This window comes from Oncorhynchus clarkii, chromosome 12 (assembly GCF_045791955.1).
Source record: "Oncorhynchus clarkii lewisi isolate Uvic-CL-2024 chromosome 12, UVic_Ocla_1.0, whole genome shotgun sequence".
NCBI classification, from domain to species: domain Eukaryota; kingdom Metazoa; phylum Chordata; class Actinopteri; order Salmoniformes; family Salmonidae; genus Oncorhynchus; species Oncorhynchus clarkii.
The window spans coordinates 69,109,666-69,126,699 of NC_092158.1; the positions used below are offsets into that span (position 1 = coordinate 69,109,666).

General features: G+C 43.2%; 1 protein-coding gene across 1 annotated transcript in view; it reads left to right on the forward strand.

Moving 5' to 3' along the window:
* The window catches only part of LOC139421121 (sterile alpha motif domain-containing protein 14-like), a 47,279-nt gene that overhangs the window by 25,423 nt on the left and 4,822 nt on the right, over positions 1–17,034 (forward strand). Inside the window, exons 7-8 of the mRNA XM_071171678.1 lie at positions 6,668–6,796; positions 8,814–8,969. Coding sequence (XP_071027779.1) covers positions 6,668–6,796; positions 8,814–8,969 — 285 coding nt within the window. The remainder of the gene's footprint in view (positions 1–6,667; positions 6,797–8,813; positions 8,970–17,034) is intronic.

Consider the following 17,034-nt stretch of genomic DNA (forward strand, 5'->3'; position numbering starts at 1 on the left):
ACAGAATCTAAAACAAAAATCCAGAAAATCTCATTGTATGATTTTTAAGTAATTATTTTGCACTTTATTGCATGACATAAGTATTTGATACCTTCCTCATGATCATTGATGCCCCACGAGGTGAGATTGAACTTCTTCCATTTTCTTCCACTTCTTCCACTTCTTCCATTTTCTAATAATTGCACCAACAGTTGTTGCCTTTTCACCAAGCTGATTGTCTATTGTTCTGTAGCCCATCCCAGCCTTGTGCAGGTCTACAATTTTATCCCTGATGTCTTTACACAGCTCTCTGGTCTTGGCCATTGTGGAGAGGTTGGAGTCTGTTTGATGGAGTGTGTGGACAGGTGTCTTTTATACAGGTAACGAGTCCAAACAGGTGCAGTTAATACAGGTAATGAGTGGAGAACAGGAGGGCTTCTTAAAGGAAAAACTAACAGGTCTGTGAGAGCCGGAATTCTTACTGGTTGGTAGGTGATCAAATACTTATGTCATGCAATAAAATGCAAATGAATTACTTGAAAATCATACAATGTGATTTTCTGGATCTCTCACAGTTGAAGTGTACCTATGATAAAAATTACAGACCTCTACATGCTTTGTAAGTAGGAAAACCTGCAAAATCGGCAGTGTATCAAATACTTGTTCTCCCTAACTGTATATATAATTGATCTGGAGAGGCCCATGGTGTGACTCAGCTCCTGTGGAGAGTCTGAGGGATTGAAACCCAATTAGGAAGCAGGGCGCGTTTTCCTCTGTGTCCAAGAGGGTGCTGCTATTCGACATCTATCGACAAGCATGGCTACATTTACACAGAGGGGAAATCGATGGCCCTTTGTGCGGCACAATGTCACATACTCGTGTCAAATGTAACCTGTTTCAGAAAAGATATTGACAGATTACTTCGGGAGTTAAAACAAGAACATGGCACCGATGCAAGATACTCTTCAGTTGTTAGATCCGATTGACCATATTGAGGGATTTTGGTGTTGCTCTGTCGTCCTGTTACATGGTTTGGTACATGCGCATCTATTGGATGGAAAACATAGCTTAATATACAGAAGAAAGAAGCTGAGGTACAGGGTTATAGGAAGAAGATAGGCTTATAGTGGTTGTCCGCTCAAAATACCCAGGAAGGCAGACATATGCCTCCCACTGACTTTGCACCAGCTAATTAAAGCCTCTGCCAAAGGCCTGAGTATTTCTAAGGGAAATAGATTATATTTCAGAAGCTTGTGGGCCAATGGCCGTTTAGCTAAGAAGCACAGGAAGGACTGATAAGAAATATACAGCCGTCCAAACACACCGTTGATGTAACAAAACATGGTGTGTGTTCATATATCAAACTGTTTGTATTTCACTGTCAAACGTATAGTTAAGAGCATGCCTGGCTCTTGGAGCTTTACAGTTTTTCTGCTTATGTGGACACATTGCTTTATAGATCAAAGGTGTTGTAAGCCCTTGTCAGCACAACAAATATGGTACGTTGCATATTGAGATATATCTCTGCCATAGATGATGACATTCTTTCTGCTAATATGTTCATGTGTAGCCTGTCCATATCCTTGCCATGAAAACATATAACCAGTAGGTACACCCACAGGACACCTAACAATACATATGTTTCTTGTTGGAGGTCTCTCTTTGCCCACATTTGCAGTCGTAGGCAGAAATCCCATGATGCAATCGATGCTGTTGATTTACTCACCTTGGTGACTTGACCGCTGCGATGCTTTTAGCTAACCACAACATCAATGTCAAGACAACTAGATTACCGCTTAACAAAAGAAGGAACAAAACACAGCAGAGCATATTTCCACTTAGTGGTTAATAGATATTCTAATGCCCTTGTTTACATATGCTTTAAAAAACAACAACTTTGAATTAACCATTGGCAGGCTAAGTTCGGTGAGTTCATCAATATAGCCCTCTATGGGAGAAAACACCCATCCACCCCTCTCAGCTTCACTTGGTTTGATCCATTCTGAGTCAAAACCCTCCCAAATATTGGGGCAGGGGGAGTGTTTATACATACTCTCTAACACCTGCCACATGACACATCTAAAAAAAACCTTAGCAACATGTTGGGAGCATGGGCCTATCCCAAATAGCACCTTTATTTCCCGTAAAGTGCAATACTTTTGACTACAGGGCAAATGTAGTGCACTTTATAGGGACTAGAGTGCAATTTAGAACAGAACTCCATGGGGTTTAATAGTGAGGAGTAGCTAGGCAAAGCATCCCAGATGCACTTAGTCATCAGCATGGAGGCCGGGGTCCTTCGCTCTGCACAGCAATTAAAGCTGCAGCTTCCCATTGAAAGCAGAGGGCCGTTAAATCCCTTTCAGCCACTGTGTGCCTGTCCAACTGGGTTAATAGCTCTAGCATGCATAGTGCACTACTTTTGAACAGAGCCCTATGGGCCCTGGTCAAAAATCAGTGGTATAAAGTACTTAAGGAAAAATACTTGAAAGTACTACTTAAGTGTTTTTTGGGGTATCTGTACTGACTCACTAAACACTTTGTAAATGACAGCTGAGTGTTGGAGTGTGCCCCTGGCTAACCGTAAAAAAAATGTATACAAGAAAATTGTGACTTCTGCTTTGCTTAATATAAGGACTTTTAAATTATTTATACTTTCACATTTGATACTTAAGTATATTTTAGCAATTACATTTACTTTTGATGCTTAAGTATATTTAAAACCAAATACTTTTATACTTTTGCTCAAGTAGTATTTTACTGGGTGACTTTCAATTTTACTTGAGTCATTTCCTATTAAGGTATCTTTACTTTTACCCAAGCATGACAATTAGGTACTTTTTTCACCATTGTCAAAAGTAATGCATTATATACACTAATCAAAATCAAATCAAATTTATTTATATAGCCCTTCGTACATCAGCTGATATCTCAAAGTGCTGTACAGAAACCCAGCCTAAAACCCCAAACAGCAAGCAATGCAGGTCAGTCCTCTTCTGTCTGTGCCGGGTGGAGATTATAACAGAACATGGCCAAGATGTTCAAATGTTCATAAATGACCAGCATGGTCGAATAATAATAAGGCAGAACAGTTGAAACTGGAGCAGCAGCACGGCCAGGTGGAAGTTGAAACTGGAGCAGCAGCACGGCCAGGTGGACTGGGGACAGCAAGGAGTCATCATGTCAGGTAGTCCTGGGGCATGGTCCTAGGGCTCAGGTCCTCCGAGAGAGAGAAAGAAAGAGAGAAAGAGAGAATTAGAGAAAGCACACTTAAATTCACACAGGACACCGAATAGGACAGGAGAAGTACTCCAGATATAACAAACTGACCCTAGCCCCCCGACACATAAACTACTGCAGCATAAATACTGGAGGCTGAGACAGGAGGGGTCAGGAGACACTGTGGCCCCATCCGAGGACACCCCCGGACAGGGCCAAACAGGAAGGATATAACCCCACCCACTTTGCCAAAGCACAGCCCCCACACCACTAGAGGGATATCTTCAACCACCAACTTACCATCCTGAGACAAGGCTGAGTATAGCCCACAAAGATCTCCGCCATGGCACAACCCAAGGGGGGGCGCCAACCCAGACAGGATGACCACATCAGTGAATCAACCCACTCAGGTGACGCACCCCTTCCAGGGACGGCATGAGAGAGCCCCAGTAAGCCAGTGACTCAGCCCCTGTAATAGGGTTAGAGGCAGAGAATCCCAGTGGAAAGAGGGGAACCGGCCAGGCAGAGACAGCAAGGGCGGTTCGTTTCTCCAGAGCCTTTCCGTTCACCCTCCCACTCCTGGGCCAGACTACACTCAATCATATGACCCACTGAAGAGATAAGTCTTCAGTAAAGACTTAAAGGTTGAGACCGGGTTTGCGTCTCTGACATGGGTAGGCAGACCGTTCCATAAAAATGGAGCTCTATAGGAGAAAGCCCTGCCTCCAGCTGTTTGCTTAGAAATTCTAGGGACAATTAGGAGGCCTGCGTCTTGTGACCGTAGCGTACGTGTAGGTATGTACGGCAGGACCAAATCAGAGAGATAGGTAGGAGCAAGCCCATGTAATGCTTTGTAGGTTAGCAGTAAAACCTTGAAATCAGCCCTTGCTTTGACAGGAAGCCAGTGTAGGGAGGCTTGCACTGGAGTAATATGATCAAATTTTTTGGTTCTAGCCAGGATTCTAGCAGCCGTATTTAGCACTAACTGAAGTTTATTTAGTGCTTTATCCGGGTAGCCGGAAAGTAGATGGATTAATTTTTCTGCATCATTTTTGGACAGAAAGTTTCTGATTTTTGCAATGTTACGTAGATGGAAAAAAGCTGTCCTTGAAATGGTCTTGATATGTTCTTCAAAAGAGAGATCAGGGTCCAGAGTAACGCCGAGGTCCTTCACAGTTTTATTTGAGACGACTGTACAACCATTAAGATTAATTGTCAGATTCAACAGAAGATCTCTTTGTTTCTTGGGACCTAGAACAAGCATCTCTGTTTTGTCCGAATTTAAAAGTAGACCGGTCAAAAGTTTTAGAATACCTACTCATTCAAGGGTTTTTCTTTATTTTGACTATTTTCTACATTGTAGAATAACAGTGAAGACATCAAAACTGTGAAATAACACATATGGAATCATGTAGTAACCAATAAAGTGTTAAACTAATCAAAATATACTTTATATTAGAGATTCTTCAAATAGCCACCCTTTGCCTTGATGACAACTTTGCACACGCTTAGCGTTCTCTCAACCAGTTTCATGAGGTAGTCACCTGGAATGCATTTCAATTGACAGGTGTGCCGCCTTAAAAGTTAATTTGTGGAATTTATTTTCTTATTGCGTTTGAGACAATCAGTTGTGTTGTGACAAGTTACCCATTGAAAGCAGAGGGCCGTTAAATCCCTTTCAACCACTGTGTGCCTGTCCAACTGGGTATACAGAAGATAGTCATATTTGGTAAAAGACCAAGTCCATATTATGGCAAGAACAGCTCAAATAAGCAAAGAGAAATGACAGTCCATCATTACTTTAAGACATGAAGGTCAGTCAATACGGAACATTTCAAGATCTTTGAACGTTTCTTCAAGTGCAGTTGCAGAAACTATCAAGCACTATGATGAAACTGGCTCTCATGAGGACTGCCACAGGAATGGAAGACCAGGCCAGAGTTACATCTGCTGCAGAGGATAAGTTCATTAGCATTACCAGCCTCAGAAATTGCAGCCCAAATAAATTCTTCACAGAGTTCAAGTAACAGACACATCTCAATGTCAACTGTTCAGGGGAGACTGTGATTCAGGCCTTTGTGGTCGAATTGCGGCAAAGAAACCACTACTAAAGGACACCAATAAGAAGGAGAGATTTGCTTGGGTCAAGAAACACGAGCAATGGACATTAAACAGGTGGAAATCTGTCCTTTGGTCTGGAGTCCAAGATTTTTGGTTCCACCCACCGTGTTTTCGTGAGTTGCGGCTTGTGGGTATTACGGATGATCTCTGCATGCGTATTTCCCCCCGTAAAGCATGGAGGAGGGGTTATGGTGTGGGTGTGCTTTGCTGGTGACACTGTCAGTGATTTATTTAGAATTCAAGGCATACTTAACCAGCATGGTTACCAAAGCATTCTGCAGCGATACGCCATCCCATCTGGTTTGGGCTTAGTGGGACTATCATTTGTTTTTCAACAAGAGTATGACCGAACACACCTCCAGGCTGTGTAAGGGCTATTTGACCAAGAAGGAGAGTGATGGAGTGCTGCATCAGATGACCTGGCCTCCACAATCACCCGACTTCAACCCAATTGAGAGGGTTTGGGATGAGTTGGACCGCAGAGTGAAGGAAAAGAAGCCAACAAGTGCTCAGTATATGACTGTTGGAAAAACATTCCAGGTGAAGCTGGTTGAGAGAATGCCAAGAGTGTGCAAAGCTGTCCAAGGCAAAGGGTGGCTACTTTTAAGAATCTCAAATATAAAATATATTTTGATTTGATTAACACTTTTTTGGTTACTACATGATTCCTTATGTGTTATTTCATAGTTTTGATGTGTTCATTATTATTCTACAATGTAGAAAATAGTAAAAAATAAAGAAAAACCCTTGAATGAGTAGGTGTTCTAAAACTTTGGACCGGTAGTGTAGGGAACACAGTGCCCTTTGGGACTCAACCCTAATAAGCCTGGTGTCTGGAGAGGTGGCACATACCCATGACTTTGCCTTCCTCCTCTGCACTGGAAATTTGGGCCCCTGCACTGTGGCTCTCAAGGGGGCTGTTATAGGGCTGTGTGTCAGTGTGAGTTTTTGTTGTGTGTGTGCATGCATATGTGTTTGCAGGGGCATCATTTGAGAGGGCAATTCATCCAAAATATGATGCTTATGTATTATTTTTCAGTGTTACTGCTGTGACCAAACATTTTATATTTCTAAGCAACAATGTCTGAAAGTAAGGTTTACAAACAATGCATTAATATCCTACTATTGTCAGATGTAATTGATCTTGAACTGGACAAATCAATCGATCCAATGCTGTTTGACCACAGTGGTCACACTCAATAAAAATATCACTGTGCACTTTTACTTAATCCCAAAGTGTCAAAGAATACAGGAAACAATGTGGAGAAAACTGTATTTATTTATCATGATTGGATCATTTCTCTGCCCTCCCTCCCTCCCTCCCTGCCTCCCTCCCTCCCTCCCTTAGGAGTCTGCCCTGAGTGATGAGTTCTCACCGCCCCCCTGTAGTCCCCCTCACGCCTCGAGTGGGACCACAGCCGACTCGTCCTCCCGCTCCTCACAACGCTACCAGACCCTCTCCCAGTCCTCAGACGAGGTAAGGGGCTTCCTAATGCAGTTGTGGTGGTGGTAGTGGGCATTCTTTGCCTAGGACTAAATGGATCTAAACTCTATTTCATTATGATACCGTATATGAGACAGAGGGTTTGCCTGAGGCCTGGATCACTGTTCAGAGAGAGAATGTAAGATACTATTTTTGATTAAAGTAGCGTTCCACTCAAATATGTAATAGTGTACCTACAAAACTCTGAATTCTTCTTTAGTAAAATGAGTACCATTACCTGAAATAACCCCAACTGGACGTAGTTATGTCTTCTTGGTTACCTGTGGCAACAAGCTTACACTATTCATACTATAGCACACACTGCATTCAGTTAGAAGTTTCAAGCAGTTCACTTAGATCCATAACAGTAAGAGTGCAGAGTGTGTGGTCCTGGTGTTTTTAAAGCCTGAGTCTGGTGAGTGCTCTTGCTCTCTCAAAAACACTCTCTGGCCAGACGCTGTCAGACACAGCTGCACAGTGATTAGGGAATCAATTACCTCCGGTAAACTAGCTCTCTCTCTCTCCCGTCACATCTGATTTGGCTCAGCTTGTTGGAGGGGATATTGGGTTTTCAGAGGGGCTTTATGACTCTCTCCCTCTCATCTCCTTAAGCTGCCATTACAGAGGGATGCAGGATACACGTCAGACCTGGGTACAGATAGTATTTGCTTTTTTACCCAAATACTTTAACCTGCACTTGATTGTGTGACGCATGCCTGGCGCAACGGAACCAATGGAATAGTCTCCAAAGTGCAAACCCTGCCCATCTGCCACTCCGGAGGTGCGCTCAACTGGGTTTCCATTTGTGCCGAACATGTTCCTTTAGTTGCAATTTCGGTGGGGTGATTTCAGTGAACATTCTGAAATGTTACAGTGAAACATCAAACGGTAAAGATTACTATGCCATTTCAGTGGCAATAATCAAACTGCAAATAACTTTCCTATTCCTGCTACATGTACAATAGTAGAACGCCACATTATTATTTGTAGTGGCAGTTTAGACCCAAAAGAGACCACCTTCTCAGACATAAGATAATGTTACCTCATGTTCTCGGCTAACACTAAGCTAACATTAGCTAACAGTCAAAATCTATTCCCCTTGTTTAACACACCTCAGGTTCACTCAATGAAACACTCAAAGTATTTAAAATAAAAATAAATAGTATTTGAACCCAGGACTTAATCACACCTGGTTGAGTAAGCGTGTGAGAGTAGATGTGTGTCCCAGTTGTTGGTGAGACGGAAAATCCCAACGGGGAATGTGCTGTTTTGCCTTCCAGCGGAGCACGTTACCTGAATTAGCATGGTTGAAGTAATGGAACAGTGTTTGTATATGGTAGCCTAGGTCATGTAATCCACTTTCTATAAAACCTTTGGCTAATAATGTAAAATAGAGGGTCTCTCAAACCAACCACGTCCCATAGGAAAAGTCTGCCTGTATGTTGATATCATGTTTATTCAAGGCTAATAACATGAGGGAAAAGGGAGAAGATGCAGAGAGCGAGAGAGAGAGAGAGAGACCTCTCAGCCGGCTGCCTCTTCCATCACCCTGAGTTAATTTGAGCAGCGCTTCACTTGTTCCTGTGCTTCACCGCCGGTGGATAGACATTCTGAGAACACCTCAGTGTCTGGCAGACAGCCAACCTGACAGGACCCTGCTAGCCACCAGGCTAACAACACCAGACCAGCGGTTAGATCAGTTAAACAATGTTGTTTGTGTGCGCGTGCGTATGTGTGTGTGACTCAAGGGGGTCTAGACTATAGAGGCAGCTTTTTAAGTCGGTCAATGCAACCTAAAGATACATATCAGTGGGTGTAATACGTTCGCTGTATGTCGCTGCACTGAGAGGCAAGGCTAAATTGTTTTGTGTTATGTTATTCATGACCACCAGGGGGCAGATTAACATGCTCTTCAGACTGCTAACTCACAAAAAGCTATTTTTCATATTAGGAAGCTGAAGCAACGCAATTGTACTCGATTACTGAAGATCTTGGGCAACCTTCCTTCCAGCCTATAGATGAGCCGCTGTGCCTAGTGTCGTCGTGGAGCACCCAGCAGGTGTGCCAGTGGCTGAAGGGGTTGAACATGGAGCAGTACATCCCAGAGTTCACTGCCAGGGACATCGACGGGGAGCAGCTCCTCCTGATGGATGGCACCAAGCTCAAGGTGGGAGGATGTTTCAGGGAAGGAGAGGAGGAGAGTGAGGAGGATAGAAGGAAGGGGACTAAGTTCAAGGTGGGAGGAGAGGAGATGAGGGTAAATGGATGGAGAGGGTCAGAGAATAGAAGAGAGGCGAGGCGAGGAGAGGAATAAGAGCAGATGGATGGAGAGGATGGTACAGATGGCGAAAGGGGAGAAGCGGCCATGAGAGTGGAAGAGAAGTGACAACAAGATTAGAGGAGAGGGTAAGGTACAGAAGAGGGATGAGAGGAGGTGAGAATATAAGAGGAGAGGGTAAGGTACAGGAGAAGGATGAGAGTAGGTGAGAAGATAAGAGGAGAGGGTAAGGTACAGGAGAGGGATGAGGGGAGGTGAGTGGATGTAGGATCAAAGTAAAACATAGAGTATCTGACTCTCTGATTGAGCCACTCAAAAACACTCAAAACAACATGTAAACACCCACCAACAACAACATACAGATAGTAATTATCTTTAAGCAGGATCTCACTGCCCTCTGCTGTTGAGAGGGACATCTTTCATGCCATCTGTGAACTACACTAAACAAAAACAAAAACATGAACGCAACATGTAACAATTATTATTTTTTAAATTTTTAATTTGTACCCCTTTTTCTCCCCAATTTCGTGGTGTCCAACTGTTGTAGGAGCTACTATCTTGTCTCATCGCTACAACTCCCGTACGGGCTCGGGAGAGACGAAGGTTGAAAGTAATGCGTCCTCCGATACACAACCCAACCTAGCCGCACTGCTTCTTAACACAGCGCGCATCCAACCCGGAAGCCAGCCGCACCAATGTGTCGGAGGAAACACCGTGCACCTGACAACCTTGGTTAGCGCCCACTGCGCCCGGCCCTCCATAGGAGTCGCTGGTGCGCGATGAGACAAGGACATCCCTACCGACCAAGCCCTCCCTAACCCGGACGATGCTAGGCCAATTGTGCGTCGCCCCATGGACCTCCCGGTCGCGGCCGGTTACGACAGAGCCTGGGCGCGAACCCAGAGTCTCTGATGGCACAGCTGGCGCTGCAGTACAGCGCCCTTAACCACTGCGCCACCCGGGAGGGTGGTGCCAACATGCAACGATTTCAAAGATTTTACTGAGTTACAGTCCATACAAGGAAATCAGTCAATTGAAATAAATTCATTAGGCCCTAATCTATGGATTTCACCTGCCTGGGAATACAGATGCATCTGTTGAACACAGTTAAAATAGGTAGCGACATGGATCAAAAAAACAGTCAGTATCTGGTGTGACCACTATTTACCTCATGCAGTGTAACACATCTTCTTCGCATAGAGTTGATCAGGCTGTTGATTGTGGACTTTGGAATGTTGTCCCACTTCTCTTCAAATGGCTGAGCAAAGTTGCTGGATATTGGCGGGAGCTGAAACACATTGTCACACAAGTTGATCCGGAGCATCCCAAACATGCTCAATGGGTGACATGTCTGGTGAGTATGCAGGCCATGGAATGAGTCTGAAATTATCAGCTTGCAGATATTGTTTATAGATCATTGCAATATGGGGCAGTGCATTATCATTCTGAAACACGAGGTGATGGTGGTGGATGAATGGCACAGTAATCACGGTATCTCTGTTCATTCAAATTACCATCTATAAAATGCAATTGTGTTTGTTGTCTGTAGCTTATGCCTGCCCATACCATAACCTCACTGCCACCATGGGGCAGTCTGCTCACAACGTTGACAATCTCACACTGCTCGCCCACACGACGCCATACACACTGTCGGCCGTCTGCCCGGTACAGTCTAAACCGGGATTAATCCATGAAGAGCACACTTCTCCAGCATGCCAGTGACCATCGAAGGTGAGCATTTGCCTACTGAAGTCGGTTACGATGCCAAACTGCAGTCAGGTCAAGACCCTGGGGAGGATGAAGAGCATGCAGATGAGCTTCCCTGAGATGGTGTGCAGAAATTCTTTGGTTGTGCAAACCCACAGTTTCATCAGCTGTCCAGGTGTCTGGTCTCAGAGGATCCCGCAGGTGAAGAAGCCAGATGTAGAGGTCCTGGGCTGGCTTTGTTACACGTGGTCTGCGGATGTGAGGCTGGTTGGATGTACTGCCAAATTCTCGAAAGTAACATTGGAAGTGGCTTATGGTATGGAAATGAACATTCAATTCTCTGGCAATAGCTCTGGTAGACATTTCTGCATGCCAATTGCACACTCCCTCAACATTTTAGACATCTGTGGCATTGTGCTGTGTGACAAAACTTCTCATTTTAGAGTGGCCTTGTATTTCTCCTAGCACAAGGTGCACCTGTGTAATAAGTATGTTGTTTAATCAGCTTATTGATATGCCACACCTGTCAGGTGGATGGATTATATTGGCAAAGGAGAAATGCTCACTAACAGGGATGTCAACAAATTTGTGATTTTTTTTTGGAGAGAAATAAGCTTTTAGTGCACACAGAAGATTTCTGGGATATTTTATTTCAGCTGAACACGTGTCGTGTTGTACATGTTGCATTTATATTTTTATTCACTAAGTACCTAAGGCCTAGATGGCGCCAGAGTACAAGGCTGACGTGTTAGCTATTCCTAACCAATTGTGTTTTTTTGTTTGTTTCTTTGCGTTGTTTGTAACTTATTGTTTAACTTGTTTTGTACATAATGTTGCTGCTACCATCTCTTATGGCCGAAAATAACTTCTGGACATCAGAACTGTGATTACTCACCACGGACTGGCTGAATCCTTTTTTACCTTTAACGAGACCGACGAGCCCGATGTGAATGATATACTGCTTTCCCGTGAACAGGCCCAGATCCCCGTCATTTGCGTGAAGAGAAGGCAGAGAAAAAGGGGCCAGAGAGTGGGCTGCCTTCTGAGAATTCTTAGGTGATCGAATAAACCCCCACTTCCTTCCATTCTGCTAGCAAACGTGCAATTTTTGGAGAAAAGAAATCGATGACCTACGCGGAAGATTAAACTACCAATGTGACATTCAAAACTGTAATATCTTATTCTTCACGGAGTTGTGGCTGACTGACGACATTATCAACATACAGTTGGCTGGTTATACACTGTATCGGCAGGATAGAACAGGGTCGTCTGGTAAGACAAGGGGCGGCAGACGGTGTATTTCTGTAAAAAAACAGCAGGTGCACAATATCTAAGGAAGTCTCAAGGTTTTTCTCTCCTGAGGTAGAGTATGTCATGATAAGCTGTAGACCACACTATCTACCTAGAGAGTTTTCATCTGTATTTTTCGTAGCATAGCACCACAGACCGATGCTGGCACTAAGACCGTACTCAATGAGCTGTATACTGCCATAAGCAAACAGGAAAACACTCACCCAGAGGCAACGCTCCTATTAGCCGGGGACTTTAATGCAGGAAAACTTATCAAATTTCTATCAGTATGTTAAATGTGTAACCAGAGGGAAAAAACTCTGGACCACCTTTACATACAAAGCTCTCCCTCACCCTCCATTTGGCAAATCTGACCAAAATTCTATCCTCCTGATTTGTGATCACAAGCAAACATTAAAGCAGGAAGCACTAGTGACTTGCTCAATAAAAAAGTGGACAGATGATGCAAATGCTAAGCTACAGGACTGTTTTGGTAGCACAGACTGGAATATGTTCCGGGATTCCTCCGATGGCAAGAGGAATACCTATGTAAGAATGCTGTTCCTCAATTACAGCTCAGCATTTAACACCATAGTGCCCTCCAAACTCGTCATTAAGTTCGAGACCCTGGGTCTCGACCCCGCCCTGTGCAACTGGGTCCTGGACTTTCTGATGGGCCGCCCCCAGGTGGTGAGGGTAGGAAACAACATCTCCACCCCGCTGATCTTCAACACTGGGGCCCCACAAGGGTGCGTTCTCAGCCATCTCCTGTACTCCCTGTTCACCCATGACTGTGTGGCCATGCACGCCTCCAACACAATCATCAAGTTTGCAGACAACACTACAGTGGTAAGCTTGATTACCAACAACAACGAGACCGCCTACAGGGAGGAGGTGATGGCCCTCGGAGTGTGGTGTCAGGAAAATAACCTCACACTCAACGTCAACAAAACAAAGGAGATGATCGTAGACTTCAGGAAACAGCAGAGGGAGCACCCCCCCTATTCACATCGACAGGACAGTACTGGAGAAGGTAGTAAGTTTTATGTTCCTCGGCATACACATCACAGACAAACTGAAACGGTCCACCCACACAGACAGCGTGGTGAAGAAGGTGCAACGCTCCTCTTCAACCTGGAGGCTGAAGAAATGTGGCTTGTCACCAAAAACACTCACAAACTTTTAGAGATGCACAATCGAGAGCATCCTGTCGGGCTGTATCACCGCTGAAAAACAGGCCATCAAACTGTTAAACAGCCATCACTAACATTGAGTGGCTCTGCCAACATACTGACTCAAATCTCTAGCCACTTTAATAATTAAAAAGGTATATAACAAATGTATCACTAGTCACTTTAAACAATGTATACATACCCTACATTACTCATCTCATATGTATATACTGTACTCTATACCATCTACTGCATCTTGCCTATGCCGTTTGGCCATCACTCATCCATATATTTATATGTACATATTCTTAATCATTCCTTTACACTTGGGTGTATAAGGTAGTTGTTGTGAAATTGTTAGATTACTTATTAGATCTACTGCCGCGGCCGGAACTAGAAGCACAAGCATTTCGCTACATTCTCATTAACATCTGCTAACCATGTGTATGTGACCAATACAATTGGATTGGATTTGATTTGGAGTACACCACATCAGTCATTGGCTTCATCAATAAGTGCATCGATGATGTTGTCCCAGCAGTGACAGTACGTAGAAGCCATGGATTACAGGCAACATCTGCACTAAGCTGAAGGCTAGAGCTGCTGCTTTTAACTTCTTGACGCACCCATCCCTTTAGCGGGATCATTTTCATCAACACCCGCTGAATTGCAGCTCGCCAAATTCAAATTAAATTACTAAAAATATTACATTTTCATGAAATCACAAGAGCAATATAGCAAAACACAGTTTCAGATTTCAATACAGCTTTTTGGCGAAAGCATAACAAGCGTTTATGTAAGAACATCTCTCTCAGTAGACAAAATATTACAAACATGAGCAGCCAAGTAGATTGGTCACGAAAGTCAGAAAAACAATAGATTAAATCGCTTACCTTTAATGCTCTTCGGATGTTAGCACTCACAAGACTCCCAGTTACACAATAAATGTTCCTTTTGTTCCATAAAGATTATTTTTATATCCAAAATACCTCCATTTGTTTGGAGCATTATGTTCAGAAATCCACAGGCTCGAGCGGTCATGACATCGCAGACAAATTCCAAATAGTATCCGTAATGTCCACAGAAACATGTCAAACGTTTTTTATAATCAATCCTCAGGTTGTTTTTAAAATGTATAATCAACAATATATCAACCGGGACTGTCGCTTTTTCAATAGGAGAGGGAGAGACAATGGCTGCCCCACTCTGTTGCTCAAGCAAAACTCTGCGAAAACCCAGCTATCCACTGACGCGATGTTATCTTTCTTGCTCGTTTTTCAAAATAAAAGCCTGAAACTATGTCTAAAGACTGGTCACACCTTGAGGAAGCCATAGGAAAAGGAATCTGGTTGATATCCCTTTAAATGGAGGCAAGGCATCCAATGGAACAGAGAGCTTTCAGGAAAAACAGCACTTCCTGGTTTGATTTTCCTCAGGTTTTTGCCTGCAATATCAGTTCTGTTATACTCACAGACAATATTTTGACAGTTTTGGAAAATGTAGAGTGTTTTCTATCTTAATCTGACAATTATATGCATATTCTAATTTCTGGGCCTGAGAAATAGGCAGTTTCAAATGGGTACGTTTTTTTAGCCAAAAAACAAAAATCCTGCCCCCTACACTCAAGAAGTTTTAAGGAGCCTGAATAAGGCAGTTAACCCACTGTTCGTAGGCCGTCATTATAAGTAAGAATTGGTTCTTAACTGACTTGCCTAGTTAAATAAGGTTAAATGAAAAAATTAAAATAAATAACCGATGTCCCCCCGCATACTGACTCTGTACCGGTAACCCCTGTGTATAGTCTTGCTATTGTTATTTTACTGCTGCTCTTTAATTACTTGTTACTTTGATTTCCTATTGTTTTTCCATTTTTGTTTTAACTGCATTGTGGGTCAGGGTCTTGTAAGTAAGCATTTCACTGTCAGTTCTACACCGGTTGTATTCGGCGCATGTGACAAATCAAATTTGATTGGATTTTTATTTTATTTTATTTAACCCCAAACAACACATCAAGGGTTGTGTGTCTGTTTTTCTAACTTTGTTTACATTACTTGGGACAAACCATCTGTTTGACGTATTTGATGACATTCCACCTTTTCTGCTCCAGCCATTGCCACTTGCTCGTCCTACCCAATTAAGGTGCCACCAAACTCCTGTGGCACACACACACACACACACACACACACACACACACACACACACACACACACACACACACACACACACACACACACACACACACACACACACACACACACACACACACACACACACACACACACACACACACACACACGCACTCTTTCACACTCTTCATATGCTGCTGCTACTCTGTTTGTCTATCCTGATTGCCTAGCCACTTTTACCACAACCTATATGCAGTGGTGGAAAAAGTACCCAATTGTCATACTTGAATAAAAGTATACAGTTGAAGTCGGAAGTTTACATACACTTAGGTTGAAGTCATTAAAACTCGTTTTTCAACCACTCCACAAATTTCTTGTTAACAAACTATAGTTTTGGCAAGTCAGTTAGGACATCTACTGTGCATGACACAAGTCATTTTTCCAGCAATTGTTTACAGGCAGAAAATTTCACTTATAATTCACTGTATCAGAATTCCAGTGGGTCAGAAGTTTACAAACACTAAGTTGACTGTGCTTTTAAACAGATTGGAAAATTCCAGAAAATGATGTTGTGGCTTTAGAAGCTTCTGATAGGCTAATTGGCATCATTTGAGTCAATTGGAGGTGTACCTGTGTATGTATTTCAAGGCCTACCTTCAAACTCTGTGCCTCTTTGCTTGACATCATGGGAAAATCAAAATAAATCAGCCAAGACCTCAGATGTTTTTTTGTAGAACTCCACAAGTCTGATTCATCCTAGGGAGAAATTTCCAAACACCTGAAGGTATCACGTTCATCTGTACAAACAATAGTACGCAAGTACAGTGCCTTGCGAAAGTATTCGGCCCCCTTGAACTTTGCGACCTTTTGCCACATTTCAGGCTTCAAACATAAAGATATAAAACTGTATTTTTTTGTGAAGAATCAACAACAAGTGGGACACAATCATGAAGTGGAACGACATTTATTGGATATATCAAACTTTATTAACAAATCAAAAACTGAAAAATTGGCCGTGCAAAATTATTCAGCCCCCTTAAGTTAATACTTTGTAGCGCCACCTTTTGCTGCGATTACAGCTGTAAGTCGCTTGGGGTATGTCTCTATCAGTTTTGCACATCGAGAGACTGACATTTTTTCCCATTCCTCCTTGCAAAACAGCTCGAGCTCAGTGAGGTTGGATGGAGAGCATTTGTGAACAGCAGTTTTCAGTTCTTTCCACAGATTCTCGATTGGATTCAGGTCTGGACTTTGACTTGGCCATTCTAACACCTGGATATGTTTATTTTTGAACCATTCCATTGTAGATTTTGCTTTATGCTTTGGATCATTGTCTTGTTGGAAGACAAATCTCCGTCCCAGTCTCAGGTCTTTTGCAGACTCCATCAGGTTTTCTTCCAGAATGGTCCTGTATTTGGCTCCATCCATCTTCCCATCAATTTTAACCATCTTCCCTGTCCCTGCTGAAGAAAAGCAGGCCCAAACCATGATGCTGCCACCACCATGTTTGACAGTGGGGATGGTGTGTTCAGGGTGATGAGCTGTGTTGCTTTTACGCCAAACATAACGTTTTGCATTGTTGCCAAAAAGTTCAATTTTGGTTTCATCTGACCAGAGCACCTTCTTCCACATGTTTGGTGTGTCTCCCAGGTGGCGTGT